This window comes from Octopus sinensis, linkage group LG22, assembly GCF_006345805.1.
Source record: "Octopus sinensis linkage group LG22, ASM634580v1, whole genome shotgun sequence".
Classification (NCBI taxonomy): Eukaryota; Metazoa; Mollusca; class Cephalopoda; order Octopoda; family Octopodidae; genus Octopus; species Octopus sinensis.
This window is the reverse complement of record NC_043018.1, coordinates 3,663,587-3,676,086: the sequence shown is the minus strand read 5'-3', so window position 1 is coordinate 3,676,086 and position 12,500 is coordinate 3,663,587. Positions and strand designations below refer to the sequence as shown.

General features: G+C 37.7%; 1 protein-coding gene across 4 annotated transcripts in view; it reads left to right on the top strand.

Annotated features, from left to right (window-relative positions):
• Positions 1 to 12,500, top strand: part of LOC115223163 (mitochondrial uncoupling protein 2) — a 21,559-nt gene that overhangs the window by 499 nt on the left and 8,560 nt on the right. For 3 of the 4 annotated variants that reach the window (XM_036512247.1, XM_029793592.2, XM_036512249.1), the window contains exons 2-5: positions 7,970 to 8,238; positions 10,771 to 11,023; positions 11,376 to 11,613; positions 11,723 to 11,926. In XM_036512247.1, the coding sequence (XP_036368140.1) occupies positions 10,895 to 11,023; positions 11,376 to 11,613; positions 11,723 to 11,926 (571 nt within the window). In that variant the 5' untranslated portion in view covers positions 7,970 to 8,238; positions 10,771 to 10,894. The remainder of the gene's footprint in view (positions 1 to 7,969; positions 8,239 to 10,770; positions 11,024 to 11,375; positions 11,614 to 11,722; positions 11,927 to 12,500) is intronic. The other variant, XM_036512248.1, reaches the window with a different exon arrangement.

The following is a 12,500-nucleotide window of genomic DNA, read 5'->3' as shown; positions in this document are numbered from 1 at the left end:
CGTCCCTCTGTTCGTCCGTCTGTCCGTCCGTCCGTCCGTCTGTCTATCTGTCTGTCTATCTGTCTGTCCGCCCGTCCGTCCACCCGTCCGTCCGTCTGTCTGTCTGTCTGTCCGTCCGTCCGTCCGTCCGTCCGTCCGTCCGTCCGTCTGTCTGTCTGTTTGTCTGTCTGTCTGTCTGTCTGTCTGTCTGTCTAATTATCTGTCTGTCTGTCTGTTTGTCTAAATGAACTTTCTTGCCTGCCCATTCTTCATCTTCGACTGAATCATAAACCTAAGTACAGGCGCACTTGGGCAAGAGGTCTTTATTTTCTCCGAATAATTAATGATCTCACAAGTGCGCGTCCGCGCATTCCCTTGTTTACGTTTTTTGTTCTGTGAAATGTTCGACGCACGCAAACACTCACGCCCACTCACAGACTTACACACAGCCACATAGACACATACGCATGTTTGCCTCTGTGTGTGTGTAAGTGTATAAATATAAATACATACACACACATATACACATAGACATATACATATATATGTATAAGTATATATATATGTATGTATGTATGTATGTATGTATGTATGTATGTATAAATGTATGTATATATATATATATATATATATATATAGGATCTTTTCGGTTTGAACGGCAGTTTTTTTTAATAATTTCCACGTAACTAAACACATTTAAACTTCGTATACTGATAGAATGTGTTTATAAAACATCTTGGCGATCTTTCGTCTCTAGTAGACCTTTCCGTCGATTTCCGTAAAAAATTTTTTTTTTTTTTTTTACAAATGGGCTTGCGGGAACTTTTGAAGTAACGAGAGCGAAAGAGACTAAGAGAAAGCGATTTTATGACGAGGGAAGTTCTTTTGAAGTTACCGTGCATGGCAAGCATTGAAGTACATGTGTGTGTGTGGTGTGTGTGTTTGATGGGGTGTGGGAGACAGACAGTATGTTGTGTAAGTGAAGTGCTTCTGTTAGTGTGTGTGAAAGAAAGAGATAACTGAAATTTTTTACTCGGTGTATGTGTATATGTATGTATATTACTTCAAAAGTTCCCGCAAGCCCATATGTAAAAAAAAAAAAGATTTTTTTACGGAAATCGACGGAAAGGTCTACTAGAGACGAAAGATCGCCAACATCTTTTTCTCTTGGCTTTATTGAGAAAATTCTAGTTTGTAAGATATTTGTTGTTGTTTTTTCTGCAATTTTTATAATTTCAACCTATCAATGACGTCTATTGAGGTAAAAAAAAACATTCTGTGCCGTATGAATATGTCCCTCGTTTAAGAAACAGATTGGGTTTATTTACATTTGTGAAGAAAAAAAGATACCCTTCCCTTCCCCCACCCCTAACCCTAACCCTAAAACAGATTGAAATGCAATAGATCGATACTAGGGTCATAATTATAGGTGACAATTTCATGACACTGCTAGAAAAAATCTGCCGTTCAAACCGAAAAGATCCTATCTATATATATATGTATGTATATATATATATATATATATATATATATTATATATATTATATATATATATATATATATATATATATATATATATCTGTAAAAGTAATATGTGACAATTATTCGATAGCCAAGTTAAAACTCCGAGTTCGGATGCTGAGGTGGAAATCCACGCCACCATCTCTTCAGTTATACGAAACTCGGAGTTTTATCTTGGCTACCAATAATTGTCACATATTACTTTTACAGATAAATTTCTCTATTTACATAATATCGAGGTCTCTTTCTTTCTTTTGTTATAGTACCGTTTTTATCAATATATACATACATACATATATATGTATATATATATATATATATATATAGGGAGAGAGGAAAAGAGAGGTACACACACTATTTATCTATCTGTCTGTCTATCTATTTATCTATCTGTCTATCTATCTATCTATCTATCTATCTATCTATCTATCTATCTCATCTATCTATCTATCTATCTATCCATCTATGTGTGTGTGTGTGTATATATAATATATATATATATATATATATATGTATATGTGTATATATGTGTATATATTTTATTATATATATATATATATATATATATATATATATTTTTTTTTTCATTTGACCCCCTTCGGTCATGAGTGACCCTGGGTTTGCACCTAGAGAGTTACCCTCTGAGGCACAAGTCTGGGCAAGGTTGTTTTTATGGAAGACCAGTAGTCGCCCATGCATACCGGCCTCCCCTCTCCACGCCACCAGTGTTATCCAAGGGAAAGACAAAGGTCGATACAGCTTGGCACCTGTGACGTCGCAACTCATTTCTACAGCTGAGTGAACTGGAGCAATGTGAAATAAAGTATATATATATATATATATATATATATATATTTATAATTAATCAATATAGGGTGGCAAGGAAAATTTTGTAGAATTTTATTGCCACCAGCGGCCCAGTGGGAAAGAATTAAATAGTCATAGACCATTTTTAAGTTCAACATTAACAATTAAGGAACGGCCATAATAGGCATTCACCCACTAGAAATAACAGCTAAAGCTTCTACCGCAAATAAAGATTAATTCCGTAAACAGGAGAAAATTAAAAAAAACATTACCCTGTAATTTCTTGTACGGTATACCGTTTCATCCGCTGTTTAATGGTAAACTAACCTGATTAAATTAAATCAAGCCAATCTTCCATAAGCCCTCGGATTCTTCAGCAAGAAATAGCTCAAGTCGGAACAGATATTTACACGAGGCATACCCAATCTTGCCAAGGCAATATCTGCGGTAGAAGCTTTAGCTGTTATTTCTAGTGGGTGAATGGCCTATTATGGCCGTTCCTTAATTGTTAATATATATATATATATAATATATATATATATATATATATATATATATATATATATAATATATATACATGCGCGCACTCATATATATGAACATATGAACATACAAATGACCGGACGACGGTTTCCAAATACTCTCGCATGGTGTTGGTCAGCCCACAGCTGTAACAGAGTATGTGAGAACTTTTATACTCACAGCTAATTTCTTTACTATTTGCGGTCAATGACAACGACCAAGCTGGGGCATCATTATGAAAGGCCTCAGCAGATTATATCGATCACACTATTGCAGTCTTATTCTTTTTTTTAATTGATTTTAAATTTACTCTTTTGACACGTAATAAGTATGCAATGCAACATAGTGGTAAAAATAGCCTTAGACTAAGGTAATATACATACATATATACGTAAATGCATATGCATACGCACTATCTCACTTACATACATACATAGATACATACGCACAAACGTACTCACGTATATATACACACACATACTCTTTTACACTTTTACTCTTTTACTTGTTTCAGTCATTTGACTGCGGCCATGTTGGAGCACCGCCTCCAGTCGAGCAAATCGACCCCGGGACTTATTCTTTGTAAGCCCAGTACTTATTCTATCGGTCTCTTTTGCCGAACCGCTAAGTGACGGGGACGTAAACACACCAGCATCGGTTGTCAAGCAATGCTAGGGGGACAAACACAGACACACAAACATATACACACACACATATACATATATATACATATATACGACAGGCTTCTTTCAGTTTCCGTCTACCAAATCCACTCACAAGGCATTGGTCGGCCCGGGGCTATAGCAGAAGACACTTGCCCAAGATTCCACGAAGTGTGACTGAACCCGGAACCATGTGGTTGGTTAACAAGCTACTCACCACACAGCCACTCCTGCGCCTATACATGCATACATACATACATACATACATACATATACATGCGTACATGTGTGAATATGTGTGTGTATATGTATGTGCTTGCATGTGAAGGCGCATGGCTCAGTGGTTAGAGCGTCGAGCTTACGATCGTGAGGTTGTGAGTTCGAATCCCGGACCGGGCTGCGTGTTGTGTTCTTGAGCAAGACACTTTATTTCACGTTGCTCCAGTTCACTCAGCCGTAGAAATGAGTTGCGACATCACAGGTGCCAAGCGGTATCGGCCCCTTTGCCTTTTTCTTGGATAACACTGGTGGCGTGGGGGCCGCGGTGCATGGCTGACTGCTGGTCATCCATAAACAACCTTGCCCGGACTTGTGCCTAGGAGGGTAACTTTCTAGGTGCAATGACATGGTCAGTCATGTCCGAAGCGGGGTCTCAGCAGCAGCATGTATGTGTGTATGCATGTGGAATGGAAGCACTCCGTCGGTTACGACGACGAGGGTTCCGGTTGATCCGAATCAACGGAACAGCCTGCTCGTGAAATTAACGTGTAAGTGGCTGAGCACTCCACAGACACGTGTACCCTTAACGTAGTTCTCGGGGATATTCAGCGTGACACAGAGAGTGACAAGGCCGGCCCTTTGAAATACATGTATGTATGCATGTATGTATGCATGTATGTATGTATGTATGTGTGTGTGTATTTGAGAATGCGTGGCCTAGCGGTTAGGGTGTTGCACTTACGATTGCGAGATGGTGGTTTCGATTCTCAGACCGGCGGAGCGTTGTGTCCTTGAGCAGAACACTTCATTTCACGCTGGTCCAGTCCACTCGGCTGTAAATGGGTCACCCCCTGCGACCGACTTCGCCAGTTGAGTGGCATCAACCGAAAGCTAAAAGAATGCGAGGCGCATTGTCACCAGCGGTGTGTAATGACACCCGATAGCTTGATCGACACCGTGATTCTATGAGTCTATGATTCTACACACACACACACACACACACACACACACACACACACACACACACACACACACATATATATATATACATAGATAGATAGATATTCATATATGTAGATACATATGTGTGTCTGCATATATATATATATATATATATATATATATATATTATATATATATATATATATATATATATACACACATGGGTTTTAACCACTTTCTTTTACACGCATTCACACACATGCTGTTTACGCCGCTTCCCTCACACACACACACACACGCACACACGTACCCGTACACCCGAAACAGTTGCTGGTGTGAAAGTTACATTTATTGACATGACGTAACCTTGGCAACTGACCCGGCTGACCGAAATATCGTCAGTCGACACAACATGTGACACACTTCCTATCACTTTACACCACCACCACCACCACCACCACCATCGCAACGGCGACAGTCACCACCACCGCCGCCGCCGCTTCTACTCCATTACATTCTCTAACCTCCTCCTCCGCCTCATCACCCCTTGTTTCCCATATATGGTGTATGTGTGTATAAGCATGTGTTGTGTGTGTGTGTTTATAAGTGCGCGAGGAATTAGTCTGGACAGTGACCTCATTTATCACGTGGCGGTGGTGTTGGTGTTGGTGGTGGTGATGTGTGTACGCGGTTAGAAGAGGGATTACTGCTTATTATGGTTGTTCCTATTCGTGATGTTACATTGATTTTCTTTGACCATATGCCTGTTAATCTAGCAAATAAATTTTCATACGTAGTCAAAGGCGCTCCAACCTCGACTCTCCTGACACGCAAAACCCTCGCAACACACACGCACACAACACATTCAATGTTTTATCCTCTGCTGTACATAATATTTGAGGTCAATAAAAAAATGATCATCATCATCGTCATCATTATTAGTGGTTAAGGTGTTGCCCTCACGATCGCCAGAGCGTGGTTTCAATTCCTAAACCGGGTGGTGTGTTGTATTCTTGAGCAAAGCACTTAATTCCACGTTGACCTGCAACCATTTTGACACCCGACGCGTGGTACACAGGTGCACCTGTTCAAACAACATCGATTTGATGGAGGGAGGGCGATAATGTAGGACAAGAACATTTGATCACTATAAACGAATCATTTGTGCTGGTCGGTCGACAAAACCTGAACTCCCATACGTTGTCTTTGACAGGAGAGTCCGTTATTAAGGCGGCGAGCTGGCAGAAACGTTAAGCACTCCGGGCGAAATGCTTAGCGATATTTCGTTCGTCTACTTTCTGAGTTCAAATTCCGCCAAGGTCGACTTTGCCTTTCATCCTTTCGAGGTCGATTAAATAAGTACCAGTTACATACTAGGGTTGATATAATCGACTTAATCCCCTTGTTTGTCCCCTCCGTGTGTAGCCCCTTGTGGGTAGTAAAGAAGTAAGAATCGTTAGCATGACAGGCGAAATGCTTAGCGACGTTTCGTGTGTTCAAAAATTTTTTTTAAATGTCTGTCAAGTGGAATTTGAGGAAGGTTGGGCCACTGTTTTTAGCAAGTCATGTGCCCCAATGTCATCACCATCATTGTTGTTGTTGTTATTGTAGCTGGTTAAATGTAAAGGAGTAGTAGACCAAATATTGGTCTGGTTAGTGGTTCTGTCAATTTGCAATTTGCTGTGTCAAGGTACGTTGATGACAGACTTGACAAATGTTCTGTTAATTACAAGACATGTGCAGCAGTGTTCCATCATCATGTCCAGTCACGTGCAAAACTTGTAAATAGGACCAGGTGTGAAATATAGACTATGGTCCCTATTAAATATAGGCTACATTTTAACTGATAATAGTTCCTATGGATTATAGGCTGCATTTTAACTAATTACAGTTCTTATTAAATATAGGCTACATTTTAACTGATAATAGTTCCTATGGAATATATCTTTATTTTTTCTCTGTTACTTGTCTGAGTTATTGGGTGGTGGTCATGGGGCTTCATCTTGAAAAGTTCTGTCAAACAGATTGACCCTAGTACTTCTAAAATCGTTTTTTTTTACAAATTCAAAGTCCTCACAAATAATACCTATTTCTTTACTACCCACAAGGGGCTAAACACAGAGGGGACAAACAAGGACAGACAAACGGATTAAGTCGATTACATCGACCCCCAGTACATAACTGGTACTTAATTTATCGACCCCGAAAGGATGAAAGGCAAAGTCGACCTTGGTGGAATTTGAACCAAGAACTTAACGGCAGACGAAATACAGCTAAGCATTTCGCCCGCCGTGCTAACGTGTCTGCCAGCTCGCCGCCTTCATCACAAATAATACCATTTAACAAGAATAAACAGAAACAAACAATTTTCTGAAAGTTTTTATCTAATTTCAAAATATGACATCACTTGATATTTGAGCATGATTTCCTGAAAGTTTTGATGGGAGGGGCTAGCCTAGGACATTAACCCCAGTGCTCAACTGATACTTATTATATTGAGCTCAAAAAGAATGAAAGGCTAAGTCGACCTTGGCAGAATAATATTTGTACATAATTTCAGTATACAAAACGTAACAAAGATACTCATAGATATATCCTATCCGGTTTCAACTCTAATTGTTGTGTATCAAGTTTCATTTAATGTATTTTGCTTAATTTCAAATGCAAGGTTATTCCTCTGATGATAAAAGGGTTAGTATTCTGAACATAGACACCTTGGTCTCTCTCTTTCTCTCTCTCTCTTTCTCTCTCTCTCTCTCTCTCTATGTCTTTCGCACACTCATACATACATACATACCCACATGCACATACACACACTCACACATATGTTTGCTTATATTTATGACCGCGCAGGAGTGGCTGTGTGGTAAGTAGCTTGCTAACCAACCACATGGTTCCGGGTTCAGTCCCACTGCGTGGCATCTTGGGCAAGTGTCTTCTGCTATAGCCCCAGGCCGACCAATGCCTTGTGAGTGGATTTGGTAGACGGAAACTGAAAGAAGCCTGTCATATATATGTATATGTATATATAAGTGTGTGTGTATATGTTTGTGTGTCTGTGTTTGTCCCCACCAACATCGCTTGACAACCGATGCTGGTGTGTTTACGTCCCCGTCACTTAGCGGTTCGGCAAAAGAGACCGATAGAATAAGTACTGGGCTTACAAAAGAATAAGTCCCGGGGTCGATTTGCTCGACTAAAGGCGGTGCTCCAGCATGGCCACAGTCAAATGACTGAAACAAGTAAAAGAGTAAAAAGAGTAAAATAATTATTAATTTATTTATTTATTCATTTTTTTAATATCTTTCTAATTTCAGACAGCTGTTATCTTAATTATACAACAATGAACGTTATTGATGGGGTTGAAAGCATAATGAGAACTCTGCCAACACTGGATTCATACACATCAACATATTTCACCTTTTCAGACTCTCAAACATCACAACAACAACACAACAACAACAACTACAACAACAGCAACAACAACACCTGCAACAATAGTAACAACAAATATCGTTACAATTATAAACTGCTGTGATATATTCTACACTAATATATTCTTGTACTGCAATTATATCAGTCGAAGGTGAGGAGAACAACTTATATCAAAGTCTTTATGTTTCTGTCTATTTATTTCACTCTTAAATTTCTTTAATTTTTCATATTTTTTCCCTTTCTTTTCTTTTCACTTTTTTGTTCTTGTTCTTCCAAATTTGTCTCTTATGATAGTATGTATATATATATATATATATATTATATATAATGAGAATATGTATATATATATATATATATATATATATATATATATATATATATATATAAAAGATTATATATATTATATATATATATAGGGAGTATAGCTCCAAACTTACAGGGAAAAATTTGATTTTTCTAATTCATATTTCATATATATATATCATCATCATCATCATCAGCATCATCGTTTAACGTCCGTTTTTCCATGCTAGCATGGGTTGGACGATTTTGACTGAGGGCTGGCGAACCAGATGGTTGCACCAGTCTCCAATCTTGATTTGGCAGAGTTTTTCTAACAGCTGGATGCCCTTCCTAATGCCAACCACTCCGAGAGTGTAGTGGGTGCTTTTTACGTGCCACCAGCACGGTTGTATATATATATATATATCTATATATATATACTAGCAGTCGCCCCGGCGTTGCTCGGGTTGTAAGGGAAATAAACTATATAAGCATTTTTAGAGAGTTATAGCCAAAAAGTAGCAAAAAATGCATTAAAAATTGAAAAAAAATTAAGGTAAATTTTTCTTTAAATCGTTGACACACTCGTAGATATTTTTAGAGAGTTACTTCCCTTATATAAAAGCGAAAAAAATGCATTAAAATTAAAAATATGATGGTAATTTTTTTTTAAATCGTAGACTCATCGTAGACGCGCGCTTAATACCAGAAGGGCTCGTTTGTTATTCTGGGTAACTTTCTGTAAAATTATTAAAATTTTGTTCAAACATCGCTATAGAAAATGGGTTATTAGCTAATATTCAATTGGGTATACAACAAAATTTTACGATAGAATTTGTTATTCGGGTAACTTTCTGATACCCATAATAATATTATGGCAAAATAGGCCTTAATTTCATTAAGGTTGTGGGAAATAACTAACTATCCTTTCTTTCGGTTGTTTACGTTTAGCGTAATGATTTCAAATAGCTCATTCGAAAAAGTAAATAGAAAAATAGTCTAAGGCTTTACTCTTCTGGGAAAGTCTGTGGCTGGTCCAGTTTCTTCAGAAAACTCACCGAAAGAAAGTTTTTAAATATTCACTCCATTCAGGTACCAATTCGTTTTCTTTATCGCTTGTCGGATTCACTGTTTTCACTTTAATAGCTGCAACTTGCAAAAACAAAGGAGGAGAAGGGTGATAGCGTCAGTGAAACAATTCGCGCTCCCTTTGTGTGTGTGTGTTTGCGTTTTGGTGTGGTGTAACCAGACTAAGAAAAGCATTTGACACACACACCAGAATGTGAGTTTTCTGTAAATTTTGCTTAATTGGAGTTTAAATTTTAAAAACTGGACCTGCATGACGCGATGCATTGTACTCTTAAAATTGCTTGGTAAATGGTAATTGAAGAAATCCTATATTGTTAGATTCTATAAACCCAAGGAGGCAGATAAAATCTGCCTTTTATAATAAGAGATATTATATATATTACTTAATCAAGAGAGTTAGAGGTTGTGAATCCAACCAACTAAGGGATAATATCGATCCAATATACTGCTGGTAGAATGCCCAATTATTAATACACAAGTGTTTTTCTATTGCATGGCAATTACACTACTGAATGTAATAAATGGGTGAGGGTAGAAAGTTGTTTTACCCTTAATTTATATGGCAATAAGAAAATGGAGGGGATCAAGAGGTGGATCAAGAGGTGGATCAAGAGGGGATCAAGAGGGGATCAATCTTTAGACATTATATTATATCTATTTATTTACTTGAAAAAAAAAAACAATTATAACAATATACATACATGTTTAACATATTATGCTTTACACATACAAAAATACCAGTAATTATAAAATTTTTAACGTAGAACAAAGAAAGTAGAATAGTTTCTTAAGAAACTAGAAAGTAGAAATAGTTTTGTGAGAAATTATTCTACTTTCTATGTTCTACGTTAAAAATTTTATAATTACTGGTATTTTTATATATTGTAAAATAACAACATGCACACTGACGAGATTTGAACCTAGTAACAGTCTGTTTGGTCAAAGCTGGATTCTAATGGTGTAGGAGCCCACTTGCCATCAGGCAAACTGGCAACCTGGCCAGTCCACCACTGGTTACAACCCATGCCTTCTATCTCTCCATCCTGCCTGCTTACCTTCCTCTTGTATAACAGTCCACCAGTGACCAGCTTGCTGTTGTCAGCTGAAAAGTCCTTCTGCTTCAGCACTGGCTGTTGTTTATCTCCTGGTCAGCTTTGACCAAACAGACTGTTACTAGGTTCAAACCTCAACAGAGTGCATGCTCCTATTTTACAATGCATGCTATCATTTACACTTAAATTTTATAATTTAATTACTTACAAATTAACTAACCTGATTAAATATATAATGATATAATATTTTTGCTTTTCAGATTCGCTACATACATATCTTTCCATTCCAGTACCAAGAATCTAAATTTAATTAATTAATTATCAAATACAAGACAACTGTGATTCCAATTTTTATATATACTTGCTGCATTTCACGAAGTCAAAATGGTTTCAAGAACATCGCCAAATGTCTTAGAACCGTCTGTAACGGTGAAATTCTTAGGAGCTGGTACAGCTGCCTGTATTGCTGATTGTGTGACATTTCCACTGGACACAGCCAAGGTCCGGCTACAAGTGAGTGTCTGTTTTCCCAATATACTGATGGGCTTTATAACCTCGATTGAGTTATCTTTGTTAATTAAATGTAATCACCATAATTGCTACTAACATTACCATCACCACCACCACCACCACTACCATCATTATACACTACCATCAATGTCATCATTCTCATCACCAATCTCTTCCCCCTCATCACTGTCATCACCACTATTTCCATTACTGCCACCACCACCACCACCACCATCACCACCACTATTAGCATCATCATCATCATCATCAGTGGTAACACTGAAAACTGCATCAAATTCCAGATTTACCAGAACAGAAAAATTTAACACAAAATTCTTCATATTTATTTTCAAAGATTCAAGGAGAAACTGGAAACAAAACCAGTAAACTCGGAGTATCGCCAATAACAGAGAAACAGGCATTCAAATATAAAGGACCAATTGGCACAATCAGAGTGATTATTCAAGAAGAAGGTGCACGTGCTCTTTATAATGGCATCATTCCAGGTTTACAACGACAAATGAGTTTTGCATCTATTAGAATTGGTTCCTATGACAGTTTTAAAGAATTTTATGGTCGTCTTTATGGAAACAGTAAGTCTTATATTTATCTTTTACTTGTTTCAGTAATTTCTGGCCTTATGTCTAGTTTTTGTTGTTGTTGTTTCCCAAATGCTAACCCATATTTTCTTTCTTCTTCTAGATCCCCAAAAGCAACCATCCTTTGTTGCCAAAATGTCAGCTGGAGTGACCTCTGGTGCGATCGCTATCATGATTGCCCAGCCCACTGATGTTGTCAAAGTTCGTATGCAAGCTCAAAAAGCTGGTGTACCAGCTCGTTACTCTGGTACATTGAATGCCTATAAAACCATTGCCACCACGGAAGGTGTCCGAGGTTTATGGAAAGGTAACAAAAAAAAAAAGTATTTTTAATCGGTCTTCTCTAAATTCTAGAAATCTCTCTCTATATAAACGGCAGTTTGTCTGTGCGTGTTTCTGTGTGTCTGTTTGCTTGTACCCTCACCCTGACCATGGCTTTCAACCAATTCTGATGAAACTTGACACACACATAGCCCAATGTCATAATTCAAAACTAACGCAGCGAAAATTTTGAAAAGTTCCCCCAGTTCTGAAAAAAATCGATAAATTCGACATGGGGTCGAGAATCAGAAACACAAACCGCAAACTGTCTAGGGGACGCAACTCCACCTTTTTTAACTAAAAAAAAAATTTACCATCATTTTTTTCCATCTTTTTGCTATTTTTTTGGCTATAACTCTCTAAAAATGCTTTATAGTTATTTCCCTTACAAACCTGAGCAACGCCGGGCGATACTGCTAGTTTCCAATAAAATTAAAGAAAAAATATTCAACCTTAAATCATCATCATCGTCATCATCATTTAACTTCCATGTTCAAAATGGGCATGGATTGGACAGTTTGACTCGGTTGGACACTTTGACCGTGTTGGACAGTTGGAGT